Raw genomic sequence first — 25283 nt, 5'->3', positions numbered from 1 at the left:
ATTTTACAGCGGGCGACAGAAGGGCGGGCGGCCTATCCACTTGTGCAACAAGTGGATATACATACATACATACATACATACATACATACATACATACATACATACATACATACATACATACATACATACATACATACTACTACTCTATCCACTAAGGGATAGATTCCAGTTAAAAAGGAGGATGGGGGGAGAGATTTAATATACACCACCACCACTCGCACTGTTGTAACCCAAGACTTGATATACACATATAGTTATATTTATTTGACAAGTACCATTCAAACAAAGTATCACTAATAAGCTGTTTTGGAACTCCATCTGGCATAATCGTGTATTTAAAATAAAAGAAACTCGGGTGTCATTAGATACGTTTATGGATATACTGTAGTTGTTGTTTAGTTAAATCTGGGCTACTTTTGCAACTGTTTTTCCTTGTATTTTGAATCATGTACTTTTGTGTTCACTCGTGTGCTTTTGGAGTATCATACAGCAAGTAGCATTCTCACAGTATTTTGTTTTAAGTAAGTACAAATATTAAACTATTTGTTGATACCTTAAAGTTACTTGATTTGAAGTCTGAATACAGCTAGACCTATGACTTAGTTATAAAGTCTCATTTATATAACATCGTCATTAAATTCAATTATTTTTCCTTTGAAAGTCTAGAATTAGGATTAAAATGACTGGATGAACGTTTTGATTTAGTTTATCTATCTACATATCATTCATTGATTATTTAGTTAACTGTGCCTTATCTATAGTTTTCGTAATTTGTTATACTATTATCAACTTTTATTGACTTTATTCATTTATTCATATATTTATATATTTATTCATTTATTTATGTATCCATTAAAAATAAATAAAATTTAATTATAGATTTACATTTCTATATCAAACGGTACGAACCGCCTGTTAGTCGCCTTTTTGTACATTTTTAAAGAGTATCCGTCCATGTTTATAAAAGTATTGATTCGCACATTGGTCGAGTGGGATGATACTTATGAGTCTTACCATAAGACAGTTCGGTAAAGCCAGAAGTTTGTGATAGTTGTCACCACTGACCACTGTCAACAACGTTTGAATTTTGTTACGAGACGAGACACATAACCACTTAACCAACGACGCCACAAATAATAATAATAATAATAATAATAATAATAATAATAATAATAATAATAATAATAATAATAATAATAATAATAATAACAATAATAATAATAATAAATAATAATAATAATAATATAATAATAATAATAATAATAATAATAATAATAATAATAATAATAATGAATATATAAAGCGCCTAAACATTCACGTTATTCATGCTCTGCGGCGCTTTTTGCATTAAAAAAAAAATCACGGAAATTTCCTGAAAGATGGATGGATGAAAAGGCATTTTTAAAATCAAAAGTGGATAATACCTTATGTTAAAATTCATCCATCTATTTATTTTAATAGTTTGATTTTTAATTGTTGTACGACTGGTGGTAAGACACTCGCCTTTGGACCGATAGGTTCGACTCCTGCTGTGAGCGGCGCAAAATTGAGTCCTTGGAAAAGGCTCTTTAGTCACATTCTCTCACCGTACTCAGGTGTAAAATGGGTTCCCGGCCGTTAACAGTGTTGTCTCTGTCGGGGAAAAAACATGTACTACATATCGCCCTTCAGGTGTTATGTCTCGTCTTACACACTCTGTGTTCCTGTTACATAGCGGTCCCTTATAATGCGTTTTGATCATAGTTGGTGGGTTTTGCGCTATATAAATGCTCAGATTTCTTCTTTTCTTCTTCGTCTTCTTCTTCTTCTTCTTCTTCTTCTTCTTCTTCTTCTTCTTCTTCTTCTTATTATTATTATTATTTTATTATTATTATTATTATTATTATTATTATTATTATTATTATTGTTATTATTATTGTTAATATTATTATTATTATTATATTATTGTATATATATTGATACTATATTTGTAGTAGTAGTATAGTAGTAGTATGTAGTAGTAGTAGTAGTAGTATAGTAGTAGTGTAGTAGTAGTAGTAGTAGTATAGTAGTAGTAGTAGTAGTAGTAGTAGTAGTAGTAGTAGTAGTATAGTAGTAGTAGTAGTAGTAGTAGTAGTAGTAGTAGTAGTAGTGTAGTAGTATAGTAGTAGTAGTAGTAGTAGTAGTCGTAGTAGCAGCAGCTGCAGTAGTAGTAGTAGTAGTAGTAGTAGTAGTAGTAGTAGTAGTAGTAGTAGTAGTAGTAGTAGTAGTAGTAGTAGTAGTTATTGTTGTTATTGTTGTTTTAGTAGTAGTAGAATTAATAGTAGTAGCAGCATAAGTAGCAGCAACAGCAGTAGAACTATTTTAGCAGTGCTCCTATACGAAATGAGCTGCAATACTTTACTTTTGGTACGAATAATGCAACCTAATTTCTCTTTTCTTGCTTTTCGTTTCGTTGCCGTATATATTTTTTTTTCCAGTAAGGGACATTTTTTTCTCCTTCTGTATTAAAACAGCGAAGTCAAACAAAGATTCTGATGAAGAATTTTCCGAACTGTCAGAGGGCAAAACAAAAAGAGAAGAGAAGTGACATTAAAATTATACAGTAGGCTCCGTTATTACTCCATCCCGTCATTTCGTTAATCCCCTCCTTTTGTCTAACTACCATAACTCTACATAACAATTACGGCTAAGGGTCAGAGTACACAAAGAGATATAAATCTCAACAAAACACGTATATATCCGATTATCATCTATTAGTTTTTGACAGTACGCTGACGTGAGTTGAATTTATAGGCATGGAAGAGCGATGAGAGGTGAATCGGTGCAACGACTAAAATCCACAGAATCATTACAAAATTATGGCGAGCTATTGATGTATTGCATTATCATTAAAAAAAAAAAAAAAACCCAAAACAAAACGTCAGCCGGATATAACATACAATCACACAAAACAATTTGTAACCTTAAACGTTGATAGTTTGATTGATAAAATTTAGTGAGAACTACTTATAAAAATGGCTGGCTAAAAACGGCATGAGTGACATCAATTTAGATATATTTAGATACAAAGCACGCGATTGACGTCACTCAACTATGGGTTACCGTTTTTAGACAGATAGCGGTGGTGGGATCTCAACAGATTCTCTCTAAAAGACTACAAACACAAGTAGCTGTGGTGGTTCTCATCATTTCTATGACCCACTTCCTTAGACGAGTCGGGTACCATGTCGGAGTAAACTAGATACTGAATCAACATTGAAGCTATGGTCAAATAAACGTGGATAAAGTTTGTGTTTTTGCTTATTATTGAGAGCTAAGTGTACTTTTTTACAGATCTGATAACCCAAATTGTTATGGGCTCATTGTTGTAATAACCAAAGTCAATTACTGTCATTTACAACAATGCTAAATCGAGCTCATTGCTGCTTTCGGTTATCAGACCTGTAAATGATATGGTGCATATAGATAGAATCAAGTTGACGTCACTCGGGTCTTTGTTATTGGTTTTTGCCATCCGCGTTTTTGGGTAATCTCACTAAACTGTGTTAACCAGACTATAAACGTTTAAGTTTACACATAGTTTTGTGTGTTGTGAGCTTCATTGCCAAGCGCACACTATCTATAGATTGGGTTTTTAAAAAAAAATTAAAAAGCGCACACTATCTATAGATTGAGAGTAATTTAATACATTACCTGAAATGGCAAAATGAATAAATAAATAAATGAATAAATAAATAAATAAATAAATAAAACGTCTTTTGAAAATCTGATTACCACGTACTATTTAATTTTACATCTTCTTCAATCCAACATTATATAATCTCAAAGTGAGACGACAGTTTGACTGGATCAATTACAGGAGACTGGAGTCGTAGTGCTGTAAAGGCTATCTTTGATAAAACGATTAGATAATTTGTTGTCCTTCAGAGCCATTCGGCCCACGAAGCCGGAGTTTATCCCGGTTTCTACAGCGTGAAACGTACAATAGCAATTGATTGCTATCCTTTGGGTAGGACGTTAGTCTATCGCAAAGTACTTTCCGCCAAATCTAACAAACTCAGCTACTCATTCACACCTGGGTGGACAGGGGGATCAGAAAAAATCTCGACTGCACCCGGGATCGATCTCAGTCCCTTTGCGTGTGAAGCGAGTGCTCTACCAACTGACCTATCGCGACTCCCGTCTTTAAACGGTAAGGTATGGGGAAGTCAAATGATTTAAAAGGTTAATTGGAAGGAGATTTTCAAAATGTTAGTTAAAGACAGGCATGCTCATATTTACAGGACCGACAACCGATTATGTGTTCGTTTTAAAATTGTTGTCATGGGCAGTATCTGCTTTGGTTTAACTCTCTTCGTACCATACATTTTCAGAATTTTACCCAAGATTTCACAGCCACCCTAAACAAAAATAGATTTACCTATTCAAACAGAAAAGCGTAAAGCGCATTCTATATCTATGTAATATTTTTCAAGCTCTATAAGACAGTGTCAAGTTTTTATAGCTATTACAAAATATTCTCTTTAAATGATGTGAAGTAGAGAAAAGAAATAAGAATGAAAACATTGTTGGTTGTATCGTAACGAATGTGACGATTTTCCAATGGATGGTAAGGAGATGGTTAAAATAATTTCATTACAGCATTGAGCGCATAACAATTTGGGTTATCAGACCTTTAAATTAGTATACATCGCTCCAGACCTATTTTGTTGATATAATACATCGGATATTGTTTAAAATAGACAAATAGTATTCAATATCCTGATATCACGTCCGCCCAGCAACGAGCAGCTTGATTCTAAACAAAGAAAATCGGTACTTTTTATTCTTCATGCTGGCTAGACATTTTTCACATGTTATGTGATCAGAATGTATAAAAGTCAAAACATGATTAGATTTATAATGCTTTTCTCTTCTGGTTACACATTTATGCTCGGCGGAGAAGTATTTCACAAGGGCGTCCGCCATTGTTCCGATAGGTTAGAACCAGTTAGTAAGTTACTATGCGTCATTATGAGAGAAGTGACGTCACGATTGTTGAACCCTATGCTTTGGTTTAAGATATTTTCATCACAGCAATGAGAGCATAACAATTTGGGTTATCAGACCTTTAAATAAGTATACATCGCTCCAGACCTAATTTGTTGATATAATGATGCATCGGATACGTTTTTTTATAGACAAATTGAAATCCTCCCTACCTCGGTACCGTACCTTGTCCACCATGTGTTTTCAATGTTCAATAAAGATTGTTTTCTCCAGTTCTCACCGTGTTCCACTTAACGTGTCTAAAAAGATCACACGCATAACACGTAATACTGATATCGTAATGCGTTCCGTACTTATTATAGCACGTGTTCCTACTTTTGCTTTTCAACAGTTGAGTTCATTGACAGATAGACGATACTTTATACTTTTATGAAGATAAAAAAGGAAGAAAATAATTTAAAACGACACACACAAAAAGATTTTTAAAAGTCAAAAACAAACAAATAAGCATAACTTTAAACATGGAATCAGCCATCCTGGGCTGAGATTCGAACTTTTAACCTTCATTAATCAGTTTATTATTATGATTGTAAAGTTGCATAAATAGAGATCACAACAACATAAAATCAAATTTTGTTAGAAGTGTAAGCATTTAAATGAAATGTATAGATAGTTGATTGGTAGCAAAGTACAAAGGAAGTCCGGGATAACTCCTCTCAAATATATTATTGCCCATAAGAACAACGTTGAAACAAGCCCGTAATAGGGCTCCAAAGGCGTGACGTCACTTCCTTTTAACAACGTTCACAGCAACCAAAAGTGGTTCCACTTGGAAATCGGTAAAACCGACAGGCCTCCTTCTCCGAGCGATGTCCACAATCCGGTATAGAATTGAACCATTTTAACAAAGAAATAAATGGTCGATTCCATGATATGAAAACTGCCCTATTCTCAACTGACTTTGATGGAATGGGGAAACTCCGATAATCTCACTTTCCAAAGTAGATACTTGAATGAACTCCGAATGGTTTTAATGATTTCTTGTCTTAGAGGAAAACGGTAGCGGCTTCTAATGGTGCTCACACTATTATGTTATGAAGAGCGACCCAATCAACAAAGTGAGTACCGCACTCGTGCACCGTCGCGAACCCACCTGGAAGCTTCGTCACAACACACCGTTCAATTAGATGCTCTGCGGTTTCAGGTTCTTTCCCACATCGGGTACGTGTTGGACATGTGGAAAGTCCCCACTGATAAAGCGATTTTGAGAACGACAAATCCCAGTTTGCAGCACTAGTCATAAGTCATAACATAGACGCAATCTTATGTACAATGCAGCATTTAGTGCTACCACTCATAAATATTCAATGGTGAAATAAATGTGCCCTTGGCTTCGTGTAGGTAAAGAGAAAGTTGAGTCACCTCGTACATTCTCGTTTATTACCGTACTTCACGTCAAATCTTGACACGTTGACATTAAAGTAGGATCAACAGTCATTTGTTCTAAGTCTGTCACTGCTCTCTATTCTTGACTTATATACGCCCAGAGCTTGAGTTAATTCAATTCATTTTATATGCATGAATAAATCGTCGGCTAGTTGATTTTTTTATATTAATGGATATGTGTCGGATGTGTGTGTGTGTGTGTGTGTGTGTGTGTGTGTGTGTGTGTGTGAATATGGGGTGTTCAGTAAATTAATTGGTTACCGTAACAGTTAAGTGACTTGGGTTCGGACCTACTTTCAGTTGGAATGTTTTCCAGTCTCCTCGCCAGAGTCCACAATGTTATGGAGCAATGCCTCAATATACAGAACATAATTGAGCGTAGAAAAATTGAGCTTTTATATAGCGCAATATCCACTAAATGTGCTCAACGCGCTTTACAAGGGGTCCCTGGCAAACAGCAACATTTAACATATAGGACGGGACATGACGCCTATTAGGCGATATTACAATTTTTTGGGACAGAGACAACGCTGTAAACGGCCAGGTACTCATTATACACCTGAGTACGGTGAGACAATGTGAGTAAAGAGTCTTTTTCAAGGACTCAACTATACGCCGAGCGAAGCTTGAACACAGGACCTTCCTATCCGAGAGCGAGTGTCATACCACTAGACCACATAGCCGCACATTATAATAATAATATAGCTAAAGCTGTGCTGAGTGACAACAACGAGTATAATATCATTGATGACAAGGCTAGATGACGGTAATTAGACTGGGGATTTCTATGAGAAGCGTTTCTAAAAGTACAGTTGATGGAATTGTCATTGCCAAAAAGTGTGTTGTCCAGGGCTGATCCAAGCAGTTGTTTCTCGCAAACGCCCCAAATTCTTGTCAAAATAAACGATTGATTACCGTAGTTATTTTGTGGCTTGTCTTGTCAATCCTGCTGGTATCTTACACAGACCAAGTGGCACGATGCTGTTTCTAGATAGTTTTAATCACAGTTTTCTCTGCATCGCAAGAGTCTTACCTCTCTCCATACCCACTACAGGAAAATCGTCACATGCAATGAGCATTTTCCTTATTCATATTTGTTTTATACATCACAAAATTGTAAGAAACCGCTGTTATATTTATGAGAACATAATGCTGTTTTGTAAGGCTTGTTAGCGCCATGAAATTATCCATGGCATGTACGCATTGCTCTTGAGTTTGAGTGTAAAGAAATCCAGTTTGTTGTATGACATTTCTTGAAAAACCTTGAAAATGGTTGGTAAGGAGATAATTAATGGTCGATGCAAAATGTCTGCTAAGAGTATCTTTGGTGTCTAGTCCATTCATCGATGGCGATAGTAATCTTAATTTTGGTCCATTGAAAGCATACCAGTCCTATAGCATCATTTTGGTTTTCATCTCAGGATGATTTAAAAAAAATATTGCATGGCCCTTTCTCTAGTAAAAGTCGTCTCTGTGTGGCTAGTGTGATGACTAGCCAAAACGACGACAAAATGTGATTCGTGAGTACATAGTTGATTTGGCGATCTTCTTCTTCTTCTTCTTCTTCTTCTTCTTCTTCTTCTTCTTCTTCTTCTTCTTCTTCTTCTTCTTCTTCTTCTTCTTCTTCTTTTCTTTTTTTTCTCTTCTATTACTTCTTCTCCAGATGAACCAATTAAATCTGTCAGATTGAATACTACTGTCGATTTGCATATACGTTCAACTCAATGAGAAACAAAATTGGGAAGAATATGAAGCATAACGGTCAGGATTTTCCATTGCTCAGTATCAAAGAACCTCTGACAATCTGTAATAGCATAGGCCACCGAAACTTAAATCCCCTGTAATTTCTGTCACCCCATGGCGTCGCCAAAATGACGTTGATTAGCCCACGTGACGTTGGTGTGGCATGGTAACCATTACTTGACACATGACACATCTGGGATAATTTGACAATGAACAGATGTGACAATCAAAATCTGTGATATGCTCCAATACCTCAAAGATTCATTCATTATAATGAGGATTTCTCTCTCTCTCTCTCTCTCTCTCTCTCTCTCTCTCTCTCTCTCTCTCTCTCTCTCTATCTCTCTCTCTCATTTATATATATATATATATATATATATATATATATATATATATATATATATATATAAATAAAGTCACTCACATATCTATCTATCGATCTATCTATCTATCTATCTATCTATCTATCTATCTATCTATCTATCTATCTATCTCCCTCTCTCTCTCTCTCTCTCTCTCTCTCTCTCTCTCTCTCTCTCTCTCTTCTCTTCCCTATTCTCCTCTTCTCACTTCTCCTTCTCTCAACATATATACCCCATTCGCCTTGGATTCCTTTCCAAATTCAATGTTGTTTTTGTTGTGTATTTTGCATCATCGTCATTATATCATTGTTTTTATCCTTATGATTTATGTGAGAGCAGGAGTGACCTTTTGACTTGACCTTTGTAATAAGTTACAAAGAATGTCCATCACACATTCATATTTTGAATTACTGTTGGTTTGTGTGTATGCGTGTGCCTGTGTATCTCTCTGTGTTTGACTGTTTGGTGTGTAACATACAGGGATATACAGTGTGTTTGTTTGCTTTTTATTATTGACACATTTCAAGTTTGAATAACTCGAGAGCTATGTAATATTATTTTTACAAACAGTTTTTGCCACATGTGCAAAATTCATTCAAGTTTTTATTGATATAAGTTTTAACGCTATGCACCATTTGGTAGCTGAGCTATGACGTCATCAGTATAAATGAGTAATTTTGACATAAATCGTTATTTATTTGTCCGACATAGTTCTCGAAAGTTTATTTCATTTAACATGTCAATCTAAGGATATCAACTTGGAGCATTGCCTTGACACTGTAAAAAGTTTTTGTGTATGACGTCATCACTGATTGAACTGATGATGACGATAGCATTTTGAGTTTTGACGCAATTTGATGACGGCAGTTTCTATGAAAAAAAAACTGATGGTCACCTGGAACTTTAAATCGAATGTTTGCGCAAACACACGATTGCAAATCAGAACAAACTTGAATAAATTGGAATTAAAATGTTGAAAACCAAATTGATGTCGTTGGACCCTTTTTTTATGAGTTATTCAAATCTGAAATGTGTCAATGATTAAAAACAAACACACTGTAAATTACGATTTATTTCAAAAATTACCATTTTCTACTCATGACATCCTAACACAACTACCAAAGGGCGCACTGTTTTAAAACGTATATTAAAAAAAACTCTAATAAATTTTGCACATATGGCAAAAAACTGTCTGATGAAATCTTACATAGCTTTGGAGTTATTCAAACCTAAAATGTGTCAATAATTAAAAAAACAAACAAACACACACAAACTGTGCAGGATCAATGCTGTCGGACTTTGAAAAAAAATAATAATAAAATTCCCTTTATTCATCCCATTGGGGAAATTTGTGTCTATGGTCTATTCCAAGGGAAGACTGGAAAAACCCAGGCGTCAGCCGCAGTGCAGTGCCGCAAATTGAGCTAGGGCGAGGTGACTTGCTCAAGTCCACACAGAGCAGCGGCGGATGATCGAACTCGGTACTTTTTTGAAATTTTAGCCAGAAAATCGTCCTTTATATATCGATCTATGAAAATGGCCTTCATCTTTTCAAATAACTCTTTTTGCTTTGAAAGTTATTTGGGAAGATGGAGGTGAATATTTGAATCTAAAACGACCCTAATCTTTCCAAATAAATATCAACAGGGGGACTAAAACGTCCCAGGTTTGAAAGTTATTTGGAAAGGTGAGGGTCGTTTTTATCGATCGATATTTGTGTTATCTGGCCAAAATCAATAGAATTTGTCTTTTCAGAGTAAGGTAGAATGGGGATGGGGGAGGAGAGGGGCATATTCTGATACAAAATCGATATATACTTCACTATATTCAATGCCCTTAAAATGCTTATTAATTCCTCCAGATGACCATAATATGAAATCAAATTTACTTTTCATAAAGTATAAGCCGTCAGTTTGGAGTCTTTTTAGTAGCAGCACTCCATCATTGTCAATCGTTCAAAATTTAGTGGAGATGGTTAATGTTTGTAAAATGCCTTACTCGAGGACATAAGGCTATGCTGGAGTATTGTGATCAATGATATTGACACAGCTCAGCAGCGCTTGACTTTAAATAAATCGACGCAGCCTAACTGCCAATGGGCTACTAAAAAAGTATTACGTTTCAGCCATTAGGCCCATGGAGTCGGAATTTATTCCAATTTTTATAGCTTGAAAGGGACAATAGCAAGTGCATGATGTCCTATTGATAGGACGATAGTCTATCGCAAAGTACTTTCTGCCTGATATAACAGACCCAGCTACATGAGAGAGAGAGAGAGAGAGAGAGAGAGAGAGAGAGAGAGAGAGAGAGAGAGAGAGAGAGAGAGAGAGAGAGAGGGGGTATAAAGAAAATCTGGATTATAGCCGACTCGGTCCCTGTTGTGTGAAGCGAATGCTCTACCAACTGAGCTATCTGGACCCCTAAGTTGGCTACTTACGCCACAATATATTCACGAGAGTGCAACAATTTTATGGCTTTTCAGACCAACGAGTTGACGCAGAAATAACTGTAAAGTATCGGAAGCACGATAAAACGGATAAAAACAAATAAAAGAAATGAAACCAGTATTCTCATTTCGAGGAGAAAATAAGTGGAATTATGCCAGATTATGTTCTGGACATGCCCTTAGAAAGAATGACTCCACTATAACATAGAAAGTGTTGGACTGGAACCCTCAGGGTAGAAGATCAAGGGGAACGCCACGGGGAACATGGAGAAGCATAAAAGACGCTGATATACAGAGAAGTGATAAGACATGGAACGAGATAAAAAAAAAGGTAGCTCAGGATAGAGAAGGACGGAAACTGTTTGTCTGTGGCCTATACCCTGACCCAGAGTGAAAAAGGCAATGATGATGATGTTCTGTCTTAAGGCAATGTTAGTTTCTAACTTGTGGAAGAATGTAAATGATTTCAGTAAAGTCGTACTGGTTGAGTGCCTCGCTGTGATCTAATTTTGCTCCCAGCCAATCATCACGGTAATCAGAGCATGAGTTATACGCTTCAAAGAACAAAACATGCCCATTGTCATATGTTTATATAAATAAATAACAATGTGAAATTGAATGTTAGCTTCAATTTAATTACAAAAAAACCCAGATAAAATGGGTTTCCGCTTTATCAACAAAACAGGATGAATGAAACACTACAGACGAATGAGATTATGTAATAGTGGCGTTGTTAAGATGAATAAACAAAACCAATTTCACATTGTTACTTATTTCTTCAAGCTTCGAGCAGCAACATTTACATTATGTTTATATAATAAAAACTGGAGCATTTGGAGCGCATTATCCACTAAACTTTCTCAACGCGATTTAAAGGCGCCATTTGTTTTGTTTGTTTTTAGGTGTTTAACGTCGCTTTCGACACTATTTAGGTCATTTAAGCGCCCGTTTCTGTCTTTCATCAATCTTTTATCGGCCCCGAGGGGCCACAGCTGACCAAAACGTGTACTGTTGTAATAAAATCTTTATAAAATCATAATAGTTACATGTTTGTTAAGTAAAAATATCTATTTACAATTTCTGCAGGAGTTCACATTCCTGCAGATACTTTAAAATTGTAAGCGGATCGACCGACTGGAACAGAGACTTCAAGTCTCTGTTATCATAATGTTGTGACCTTATCTGTTCTAATTCTGTACATTCAATTAAAATGTGTTGAACTGTCAGGTCACAGTTACATGTTCTGCAGAGGGGTTTTTCATCCCTCTCCAGAAGGAAACGGTGAGTGAGGGCAGTATGTCCGATCCGGAGTCGAGTTATTTTTACCTCGTCTCTTCTTTTTAGCCCCGAGTTGGGTCTGGGGCCGAGGTCACTTTTAATTTGTTTTAATTTGTTATGTACATCTCGACTCCAGGATCGTTCCCATTCCTTTCGGACATGTTTTTTAATATTGATCTTTAAATCCGCGTGTGGGATTTTACTGCCCTCTTGTAATTCTTGGCTCACCGCCTCTTTTGCCAGTCGATCCGCTTCTTCGTTCCCCTGGATACCCACATGACTAGGTACCCAGAGAAAACAAACTTTCTTTTTCTTAATAAATAATTTATTTGCACCTTCCAAGATACTTATGAGTCTGTAGTTGGATGTGGAGGTGGATGTGGAGGTGGATGTGGAGGGGGCTGCAGGTTCCACATCTTGAACCTCCAATGTGTCAAAAAGATTTTTTGACACATTTGCGACCTTGTTTTTAGGTCTTGATGGCTTTTTCTTTTGAGGACTGTCTTTTCTAGCCATCAGCCAACAGCAACACTTAACATGTAGGACGAGGTATGACTACATTTATTTACGACAGAGACGTTGCTGTTAATGACCAAGTCTCAATTTACTCCCGAGTACAACGAGAGAATGTGAATAAAGAACATGTTTCAAGACTCCCATCTATGCGCCGCTCCGAACGGAACTTAAACCCTGGGCTCGAAGACGAGTGGGGCTATGTGGTCTTGTCGTATGACACTCGCTTTCGGATCGGATGGCGCATTGTTGAGCATTGGAAAAGACTCTCTTCTCATACTCCATCACCGTACTCAAGTGTAAAATGAGTACTCTGAAAAATTGTAATATTGCCTAACAGGCGACATGTTTCGTTCTATTTGTGGTGCTGTTGGTCAGGGACCCTTTGTAAAGCACTTTTCGCACGTTTAGTGGATATTACGCTATATAAAATCTCAATTAAAAAAAAAAAATTAGACCACAGAGGCGCACTATACCAAAGAGTTTTGACAAATTCGTGTTCTTTCAATCGAGTAAATATTATGAAGTAAAACTGTTCTGACCAAATTTCAAAAAGGCATTGAGACAATGTACGGTAATAGATATTGTTTTTCCACGCACTGAGAGTCAATCAATGACTTATGCTTTCCTGTTTGTTAATGTCTTTTTTTTTGGTTTGTTTCTCACAGGTTCAGTACAAAAGAACGGATTTGTTACAGATACAGTGCCTTGAAAATGAGTAACAAATTATTTATAGCTCGGACATAATATTATTAGTATCTAAATATGCAGTGTCTCTGAAACAGGCGAGATTTCTCATTGGCTAACACCAACAAACATAGATTTCTCATTGGATAAAACCAACAAACATAGATTTCTCATTGGATAAAACCAACAAACAGTCACTAATATGAAGTAGAACCCTTGGATGACCTGCAAGTTCCACTATCATGACAGCGACGTCGCCCAGTTCAAACAGTCTTCTCAGGAAAATAAACCTGATCTCTTCCAAACAAAGACCCTTCAGAGTTGCCGTTCTTGGACAAAATGGGGTCGGCAAAAGTGGTATGTATAACATTTTCCGACAACCAAGTATGGGCTTATTTGTCATTGTTGTAATGGAGAATATCCTGTGCTGGTTTCAGAGATTTCCCGTTACAATAATGACACAACGACTAAGTGGATTACTAGACCAATGAACAATTATTACTAAATTTTTATCACACTTTCCAAGAAATACGTTAAACAAAACAGAATAGGGGGCATTTTAGCAAGCCTGCGTGATATTTGTGGTTGTAGAATATTTTCAATTAAAAATACACCACTTTCCCTAACTCCATTGCGCTAGGAGGCTTTTTAAAGACAATCTTTATGAAAATTGAATTGAATCGGAAAAAACGCACCAACCCCCCCCCCACCCCCCCACAAAAAAAAAACAACCCAAAAACACAAAATACAAAACAAAACAAAAACATAACAACAAAAAAATAATAATAATAATTTTTTAAAAAACTCAGCAGAAATCAAAACATAATATTATATTCCACAGATAAATTCATTTTCATAACTATCGTGCCATCTACCGGCACTTTATTTAATTCAAAAGTTTTTTTTAAAAAACAACCAAAAAGAAAGAAACAAGCAAAACCAAAACAAAACAAACAAAAAAAAAACAAAAAAACAACAAACCCCCCCCCCCCCAAAAAAAAACAAAAAAAAAAAACAAATAGCAAAAACAAAGCACACAGAGGTTTTTTAAAATCTTGATGCCAGCTTAAGCCCGGGGTCAAATTAGCCTAGTAGAAAATTGCAAATTATGGAATATCACATTCTCCAAGTATTTTTGATCGATTCGGTACATAATAGTTTTTATGTAAAAAATGATCCTCTTACAAAATATCACAGATCAAACATGCTAACTCAGACGTAAGCTGAGAAATTTGGTTCCTTACTTTTTAAATTATTTTAGAGAACGTTCTTTTGAGGCGCCTGACAACTATGATTCTTTCTTAAATACAGAACGGTGGGGACAGCCAGCTTGAAGCCTGGGATCGGTTTGTACTGTTTAAATCAGGTCCTTTTTTTTCACCTTTTTTGTTAGTAGCGTTATCTTAAATAAGTACAGCTATTGGCAATATTATAGTATATCAACAAAAATACAAATAAAAGTATTCAGTTGTACACATATGAATGTCATGTGACCTATGAGAGAGTACCAATTAGAGCAGATAAAAGAATATTTTTTTTTAAAACAGAAGATTACATCGCGTTTCCGTATTTCTCTTAGCGATGTCACCGGTCATGAAATGCATCATACACGTTTTGTATTAGTCATCAAAATACCTACATGTCTCAACGAGGTAACTTAATCCCTTCTTAGTCCATCTAAAAGACATATTAAGTGACACAAGACATGTTGGGAAAATTAATTCTTACAAGAGCAATCTAATCCGAAAATGGTCTGTATATTATTGTATATTTTTGCTGTGTTTTACACTGCCATAGTTTGAAAAAAAACAAAAAACAACCCACATATGTATTTAAAATTTTGGCAAGAAAACTGGCCCGTCAAATATCAATCGATTTAAACGACCCTTATCTAGTCAAACACTCTCAACCTGAGACTTCCGGAAATCTCAGGTTTGAGACTTTTTTTTTTTTTGGCAAGATGAGGGTCGCTTTAATCGATCGATATTTGAAGTACGGGTTTTCTAACCAAAATTTTAAATACGTCTTGTTTCGGAGTACGTCAGAATATATCTTTTTGCTGTGGTTTGTTTAACGCTATTACAGTAATGCCCCTTAAAACGCTTGTTATTTATTGCCCACATCTTACAACGTAACACAAGAACTGGATGCAGTGTAAGGTTAATGTGTCTGACTTTCTTTCTAACCAAGGGCATTCTGGCCCATTACATGGAAAAAAGCCTAAAAATGAAAAATGGGCAGATGAAGATGGATTAAGAGAGATTAAAGGATAAACACGTCGAGTAAAGGACAAAAGTGTGACACAAATCCCTATAGTAAAATGACCTTTTTCTTAACACATGTACTGGAATATAAATCTCAGTATTTCGCCCTCCATCATAATATATCGTCATGACCTCTGAGCATTCATATAATTCGTCTATCTCCCCAAATACCTCCAGTTTATGTATGAATATGTATTGTGCCAATTTCCAAACATTTTGAAGCCTTGTGATAATAATTTACTACAAGCATATTGCTTAATTTTCTAAAACTGAAATCGTGAATCACAACGGCTGTTTTGTTACATTCTTTGAAAAAAAGCTTGAGCTTTATAAAGCTCAATAGCCACTATAGATAGTAAGCGCTTGGCTAAGAAGCTCACAACATTGCCATCCGGAAGTATAACGGACCAACACACAAAACTACGAGTAACCATGAACGTTTATAGTCTGGTTAATACTAATACGGTTTAGTGAGAATTACTCACAAATGCGGATGGCAAAAAGCAATAACAAAGGCCTGAGTGACGTCAACTTCATTCTATCTATAAATGATAAATAGTGCATTTCAAGTATTTCCAGGCCAACAGCAACATTTAACATGTAGGACGAAACTGCTTCATCTTTAACAGTCGTTGCCAGCAAGGGAGTGAATTCAGATCTTTGATGGCACTGATGTTTTTTCCCCCCAGGAACTCTACGACTCCTAGTCGCTGAACTGATGTTAATTTATTAAAACAAGATCAATAAAATCCCAAACAGAGTTGAAAATTCTCTTCCCAATAGATTAGTTCATAGTCATTTCGTATATCGTCTATGTTTGTATACAACCGACGTTTTTACAATAGGTTAATCAGCCAATTGTCGCACTCTGGAAAGACAAGTATTTAAAAATTTGGCCAGAGAACTAGTCCTTCAAATATCGATCGATTTAAATGACCCTCGTCTTTGCAAACACTCTCAAACCTGAACCTCGCGAAATCCCAGGTTTGAGAGTTTTTGCCAAGATGAGGGTCATTTAAATCGATCGATATTTGAAGGAATAGTTTTTTGGGGGCAAATTGTTAATACCATTCATTCCAGAGTACGACAGTTTAGAGGTTAAGCGGTCAAAATAATTTGTTCAGGCAGTTTGTTGGTAATGGACATGACACGTAAATAGGCATAGTTTCTGTTCTCGCTGCTTGTCCCCCCCCCCCGCACCCCCCCCCCCATGGGACTTAGAAGAAGATGGGCCAGTGGCATGATGGTTAACGATATGACTTACAGACCAAAAAGCCATTCAAAATCATTTATAGGTAAATAAATCTTTAAAACTGAGAGACAATTTTTTTTGTTTTAATGCCGAAACTAGACATTAAACTTAAAATGATTCATAACCATTTATTATTATTATTATTATTATTATTATTATTATTATTATATTATTATTATTATTATTATTATTATTATTATTATTAATAATATAATAATATTATTATTATTATTATTATATATTATTATATTATTATAATATAATAATATTATTTAATTATTATTATTATTATTATAATATATATTATATTATTATATATATTATTAATTATTGTTATTATTTTTGTTATTATTTCTTTTTATAATTTTGAGTTTCCCTAAAACACCAAATACCATTTAATTTTATCAATGATTGAACTGTAATTCTTATATAAAATTAATCAATGAGGGAATTTTGGCCAAAACAATCTGATAAGGAAAATATATACCAAATGATAATCATAAGTATTGCAGGTGGTTGGATTTATAAACCATTTCTGTGGTGTGTACTTTATAAAATTATATTAAGAAATACTCTCTCAAATGCCCCTTCCATCAATCCAACCAACACAACTTGCACTTATGCCACAACCTGAATCATAACATCCACCACCACCACCACCATTATCATACATGCTCTTCCTACTTCTCATCTTCCTCCTCCTCCGCTTCATTATCATCATCATCATCATCATCATCATCATCATCATCATCATTATCATCATCATCATCATCATCACCATCATCATCATCACCATCACCATCATCATCATAATTATCAACATAATCATCATCCTCTTTCTCTGTGGATGCACACGTAACAGCGTCAGTAACAGCAAACAGCATCCACAACAATAACAATATCAACAACAAAGATAATCACAGACCATGAACAAAACTGCCTACACCTCTATAATTGCAAAATGATGATCATCATCAACACCTAAACTATTACATCATTATCACACCCCTAACCATTATCATTGTCAACTTAACTACTACATCGTCAACATTTCAACCATCACACTCTGCCCTACTCTTGGGGAAAAAGGCATTTAACATTTTAGCCATAAAATTAGTCCTTTAAATATCGATCTATTACAATGGTCCTCATCTTGTCAAAAACTCTCAGACATGAGAATTCACAGAAGTCCCAGGTTTGAGGGTTTTGCCAAAATGAGAATCTTTTTAATCTGAAGGAAGAGTTTTCTGTTCAAAATTTTAAATACATATTTTTTCCAGAGTGCGACAGCATTATGACCACTACTAACGCTACTCTAAAATTTCCACGTTAATTATTTTCCCTTGTCCAGCACTGACCGTCCGATTCATCACCAGACGTTTCATAGGGGACTATGACCCTCTCCTAGGTAAGTACATAAGTGTTTTAGTTGTGGTAAGTGGTCACTACAATAACAACAAGTATTATACTGTCGCACAATGACCATACACCTTTTATTTAAATTCGGCCAGAAAAAATGGTTTATTTCAATGTAATATCAATGGGAAATGATCACCCTTAACTCGTTACCAAATAAAAGTTTTCTGAATAAGGAAGTATAAGAAATTTGATATATTACGGTGCATTTTAATCTATTGATATGCAACGTCAAAGTATGTTGGGGTTTTTTTTCTCTCCAAAATATTTTTTAAAAGCGTTTTGTTGATGCACCACATTTTACCCCTTACTTTTGGGGAAACCCTATCTATTACTCTCTGTAAAATACATGTCTTGCAATAAATTTCATACCTGCATGCTCCTGATTTATCTATTACAAATTTGTCAAAGAAGAATGAGGCAACTTAGACGTCTTGTTGTGCAAAAATAATTGTACATAATATGTTGTAATAAGACAGGGAAATTCTTCACCTGAAGCTGTAACTAAATTATCGCCAAGCGAGTCAGAACAACCAATTATAGCAAATTATGAAAGACCTGCCATTGTGACATTTTGAAAGAGGACAATATAAGTCAGAAACAAAACAATTAAAACTTTAAAATATCTTTTAAAATCTTAAATTGGATTATTAAATGTGCTTGGCGAGATGATGGCATTGGATCCAGGTGAAAACCTATCTATATGTCTCAGATTAATTATTATTTTATTGAAAACAAGACACATTTAAACATTTTAAATGTAATTATTTCAAATCAGAAGTAATCGTGTTACATTTTTGAAGGGAAGAATTCTTATGTTTAGAATTCCTAACTTGTTCCCAAAACTGAACATTTCAGATCGCGTTATAGGATTAAATAATATCTTATAGATAGAATATTATGGTTACTAATATTTCACACGTCTATGAGGAACTGGGTAACAGAATACACAAGCAACAACTTAAAATTGTTCAGATTTGTTAGCTATCAATCATCCATTAGTGGTTGACTCCAGCTCTCCGGATGGTGAGTCAAGGTCCCCTCAAGCATGGGAAACATCCAACCTTGGCTGTCTTAATTACATTCCCAGAATTCTGACGTCCCTTCCATGTATTTTATTTTGTTTTTGTTTTTGTTCTGGATGAGACCATTTTGTTTTGTACACGCCCTACCTGAGATCATTTAGTGAGAGTTGATCATTTTCCTCTGTATATTAAATCTCTTTATAATGTTATTCATTAATATAAATATTGCTGTTATTTGAGCGAATCAGTTTTGTGTGGGGATTTTTTGTTGCGTCTTTGAGAAGCACTTTAGTTTTGTCACTCTGTACCCAGGAAAAACATGCTTCTGTTTCCTGCCTAAACGTATCCCCCTTGCCTTATCTTTCTCCACCATTCTCGACTGATGTATTGTCGTGTGACTGTCCTACCACTTTAATCGTTTATCTCTGGTATGATCTTAACTCTCTCCTTACCAACTTTAGTAAAATCGTCACATTCGTTGCGACACAAACAACATTTCTCTAAGTCAGATTTGTTTTATAAATCCCAAAATTTGAAGATAAACCCTTGTTATATTTACAAATACTTAATGCTTTTTATTTGTAAAGCGTGTTTTGTTCAACAATATTATGCAAAGCGTTTTCGTATTGCATTTAAAAGTGGGTTTAAAAATCAAATGTATATGTGTTGGATCAGTATTAGAGAGTTAAAGAGTTGTGAGCGCAATGAAAAACATAAAACAAAACAAAGAAAAACATTTTTTAAAAACAGCAAGTACCCCACCAGCCGCTGGTCCGTTATCAATATGTATTTATAACCAGCCATTTTATGGAATGTGCCCATGGTTTGATGGATTCTGTTTTATTATTTCATTACCACCGGTATTACGTTGGAAGCATCATTTCCATAAAACAGTAGATTACATTCATTACTCTTATCATGTTTGTGATTTAACTTGCATGTTAGTTTTAACCCGTTAACAGCGGAAATAAATTTCTTTAGAACTATAATTTTATTTGCTATTTATCCGATTATAAAATGCAGTCTTAATCGTTCTCGTTGAGAAAGCATTAAAAACAATGCAACTTTAAACGGGCTTAAACAAAGCAGGGTCACATTGCTGTTGTTAACTATTCTTTAGCTAAAAAGGCAAGGGGATAAATTGAGTCCGCTGAGATCAAAATCAAATCTCTGCAGGTAAAGGGTTAAACAGTTACTTCCGTTTCTGGATTACTTCCATATTTTATAAAATTCACAAACATCCGGTGGAGATAATTCATATAAATTTAATCATTTAAAATTAATTTTTAATACTTTTATCATCTCTAGAACGAGTTTACACGTGCCATAGGATCATCAACAATTCAACAGTTGACTTCGAAATTTGGGACACGGCTGGCACGGTATGTTATAGGTATATATAATATATATATATAATATATATATATATATATATATATATATATATATATATATATTGGCATTTGAAAGATGAGTTGTTACAAAAAAAACCCCGATTTTAATAGTGCTATCAGTATCAAGGAGAAGTCAAAAAAGATTTTGGCACTAAAAACTTTACAGTTAACACGAATGTTTTATAACATATAAAAAGTAGCCCTTCAGAGCCATTAGGCCAATAGAGCCGAGGTATATCCCGGGTTCTATCGCGTAAAACGGACCATAGTAATTGCTTGCTACCCTTTCGGATAGAACGCTAGTCTAACGCAAAATACTTTCTGCCTGATCTCAACTACCCAATCACTGCTAAGTGGACAGGGGGAGGGGGGTCAAAATATCTTGACTTCACCCGAAATCGACCTCGATCTCCGTGAGTGTGAAACGAATGCTCTACCAGCTGTGCTGTCGGGGTCACCTTTCGACATATACGAGTACGAATATTGCATCAATTTTATTCCAGGTCTTAAATTAACATTTACTGCTGCACTAGGACATAATGGATTTTAACGGGAATTTATGGGTTTATAATTGAGTCAGTATCGTATTTTTTCTTGATATATTGAGCTTGGTTATTGATTTGATGGATAACATCATAGCAAAGTTTGATCCAGGGTTTTATTTCTTGAGACGGGAACTTTACTCAATGTTTTACCCACTCGATTAGATGTGAATTTTTCTCTACTTGGCTCTCTAGGCCATTGTTGAAGATATCTAATACTTTTTTTTTTTTGCTCAAAGAATTTAAAAAAAAACAGATGCCGACAGCGGGGCTCGAATGCGGGTCCTGTTTGTCTAAATGCAATGCCATCTCAACTCGTCCCCTTCGCTCTTAATTGACACAAATATAACACTATCGGTCTTAATTCTTATGCGAAAAGAATTATCAAATGACTTATAGAACCATATTTCTATTTCTTATCATTTCTGTAACAGTGGTCTTTCATTATCCGCCGTGCCCAGATGCAGCTCCTTAAGCTATTCAAACCGGAGTAAAGTAAGACATCCTAGGATGTGGAAGAACAGATACCACCATCGTTGTCCCCCAAAATGTCATTGACATTGTCTAAAAGTACCGATTTATACAACGACGCCAGAATGAGACAAAATCTACGAGGATACCAATTAAACTCTGCTAAATCGAAAGCCTCCTGAATTATGATGACATTAATGTCAGTTAATAATAATAATAATAATAATAATAATAATAATAATAATAATAATAATAATAATAATAATAATAATAATAATAATAATAATAATAATAATAATAATAATAATAATAATAATAAATCTTTATTGTCCATAAATATGGCAATTTGTCATTTAGTTACACTTGTTATAACGTTAAATGATAACTATAACATTGAACAGATATTTCACTCCTACTTATTTTCTCTCTCCCCCCCCCCCCCTCTCATTCTCTCTCTCTCTCTCTCTCTCTCTCTCTCTCTCTCTCTCTCTGTCTCTCTCTTCCTCTCTTTCTTTCACACGTGCGATATACACAACATAAACATATTCATTTCGTTTTCAATTTGTTACAATTGTGGCAATTCGACATCAAAAATTATCATCATTATGAATTGGTCAGTTAATCTAACATTAAATAAATTAATCAGTTAATCAGTCAATCCTTGGTTTTTCTGTACCATATGAAATATTCAAAATTTTTATTGCTGATGGAACGAACATTGATTTATACTTGTTAGTTCTACATTTAATCTGACAAAACCTTCTCCCAGATGGTAAAAGACTAAATTCATTGTATAAAGTATGTTTTTTATTGTTGGTAATTGAGAATGCTTTCCTTTCTATTGCTTTTCCATGAATTCTTTCGACTCCATCAAGTTATACGATTATCTCCTCGCGTTAGATTAAGACAACAAATTGATGTTTCATAGGTCAGTGCATTTAAAACATCGCGCTTTGATATTTACCAATATCTGGTATTCTAGGATGTGGCATTTCTTTTATATTTTTATCAGTATTATCTGTCACTTTAACAGGCCTAACTTTCTTTCATCAGATTTTTGCACGAATAAGGCACAATTTTAAAACTCAGCATCTGCCATCTTTATGAAAACATTTGATTTGTCTTAATATATTTTCTTCTTGACCCAGAATGAACACAGCAAGTTACGAGAACACATACGATGGGCTGACGGAATTTTGCTCATGTATGACGTAACAGATCGATGCAGTTTCAACGAATGCAGCAGATTAAAGTTTCTTATCAACGCACACTCTAGGAGAAGTCGACGCAAAAGCGGAAGTGACCCCGATTCAGAAATAACAACTGGAGTTCCGGTTGCTCTTGTAGCCAACAAAAAGGATCGCGAGCAGGATAGAATGGTGCTCACAGGAGAAGGTGTTGCACGGAGTCTGGAGCTTAATTGTATCAGTTTTCATGAACTATCAGTGCGGGAGAATGTTGACGAGGTCTTGGATGTTCTAGAAGAATTCTACATAACGTGTCGCAATATGAGGAAGTATCGCAGTATGACATTATCAAAAATTTCATTGATTCCTGATAAAATCACCAATGGCGGAGGAACTGTTGGGAGCAGTTCTGAAGATGATGGAGACGAAAGTGGAGGGAAAAGTCTGCGAGTTAAAGGGAGGACTGGGGGGTTCAGTGGGGGTGAAGAGGACAATGTTTCGAGGAATGAAATGATTCGGCGAGCCAAATCGAGACGTAGAGAAGCATTCTTCACAATAAGTTGAATAAATGTTTCTTATTTGGTGATTATTGCCGAGGAAGAAACATATTAATAGAGTCCAATACATAGTTGTAGAGGAGAGACAATTCTGTTCAATGTCATAACGTCAAAAGTGGCGGTGAATGTTAAATATTACGGAATTTCATAGCTATTTTATTGCCGTTCATGCGATTCTTTAATGACAATTGGCGTTGGAATAATATTAATGGGGCTGTCGCGATTGATATTCACATTGTGTTGTGGCGATAAAATAAACATCACTGTCGTGTCATTCCACGATTACAGGAGAAGCGTCACCTGCCATGTTAACATGTTTCATGCATAAACTATTTTAATGACATGGGTGATATTTACACAAGTAAAACCAAGAAAAAAAATTATTATTTGATGTGTCTACGTGATTGTATTGTGCATGTTTCATTTTATTTTATGTTATTGGTTATGCCTTTTTTTCTAGACGCTTGTGTCTATTTGAAACTACATCACTCTCTACATTTGACAATAGAGCGTGAAAGCAATGAACATAAATAAAATTGGGTGACAAACGATAAAAAAAGTCCAAAAAAATTAATATTAGTCTCCATACCCTTTAGACACACACACACACACACACACACACACACACACACACACACACAAAACACAAACATACACACCTTAGATCACACCAATGACTTGGGCGCTATTGCGAATAAAACTGCTGAATTGGTATCGTTGATTTTGAGCCACTCAATTACAGTAAAACTATGGTTTAAAAAAGAATCTTTTTCTCGCCATCAGACCCATTAATCCTGACGTAATGGTAATTCGGAAGCGCAAAATCAACTATATCTGTAGGTTCTGCGCTGCAGAAACCGGGATAGACTCCGACCTCATAGCTTTGATTGTCTTGGTCCTGTTCTGGACAGTCATTCGTTTTCTCTCCCCCCCCCCCCCCCCTCCCCCCTTCTTCTTTTTAGTCACTTCAAAAGCGATGACTGCTGATAGAATAAAAAGACTATCACTTGGTTCTTGGGTTTTGTCTTGAGGTAAAGGAGCAATACAGATCCAATTCATGAAAAGCAACAAAATCTCTACTGGTATAAGTCTAGACCTTCATCGTATATTATAATATTATAACCGAAAAATCCTCTATATCAAAGGTCAAACAAAATAAAACATAGCTATTTGTGGAATAAAACGGGTAAAAAAAAAAAAAAAACATCCACATCCAAAGGGATGAAGTGGAAATTGGAAAGCTACACTTTGAGACGAAAGAGCAGCATCCCTACACACCAACCCTTAGACAGGAGCTCACAAAGATCCCGAAGGGTTGGATGTTTTAAACAGACATGGATGCGTTCACTGCTTAGATCGCTTTATCCTTCCTGGGAGGCAGCAAAAGCAAAAGACAGATCAGGTTGACCGACATTTTTTTTTAGGTCTTTTGTAACTCTAGGAGATAATAAGAATAATAATTCAGGGTACAGCTTGGCTCAGCGGTACGATCTTTGTTTTGTACCCGAAAAGTACCTAGTTCGATCACCCGCCGCGCTGTATGGCCTTGAGCAAGTCACCTCGCCTTAGCTCACTTTGCGGCGCTGCACTGCGGCTGACGCCTGGGTTATTCCGGTCTTCCCTTGGAATAGACCCTAAAGACAACTTTCCCCATGGGGATGAATAAATGGAACTTTATTTTTATTTATTATTATTTATAAACCTCTGCAACATTGCCGCTACACATTTC

The 25283-nt window shown here is 35.4% G+C and overlaps 1 protein-coding gene across 1 annotated transcript; it reads left to right on the top strand.

Annotated features, from left to right (window-relative positions):
- Positions 1-24266, top strand: LOC144967985 (ras-related and estrogen-regulated growth inhibitor-like). The gene is made up of 5 exons (XM_078905829.1): positions 1-521; positions 13428-13803; positions 18314-18370; positions 20712-20785; positions 22959-24266. Exons 2-5 carry the CDS (start codon positions 13689-13691, stop codon positions 23559-23561), a joined length of 849 nt encoding a protein of 282 aa, XP_078761955.1. The 5' UTR covers positions 1-521; positions 13428-13688; the 3' UTR covers positions 23562-24266.
- Positions 24267-25283: the final 1017 nt, after the last annotated feature.

The sequence above is a fragment of the Berghia stephanieae genome, chromosome 3 (assembly GCF_034508935.2).
Source record: "Berghia stephanieae isolate SIO BIC M18660-M18661 chromosome 3, UCSD_Bste_1.3, whole genome shotgun sequence".
In the NCBI taxonomy this organism is placed as follows: domain Eukaryota; kingdom Metazoa; phylum Mollusca; class Gastropoda; order Nudibranchia; family Aeolidiidae; genus Berghia; species Berghia stephanieae.
Note: the sequence above shows the minus strand (reverse complement) of the source record. Positions and strands in the feature narration are given on the sequence as shown.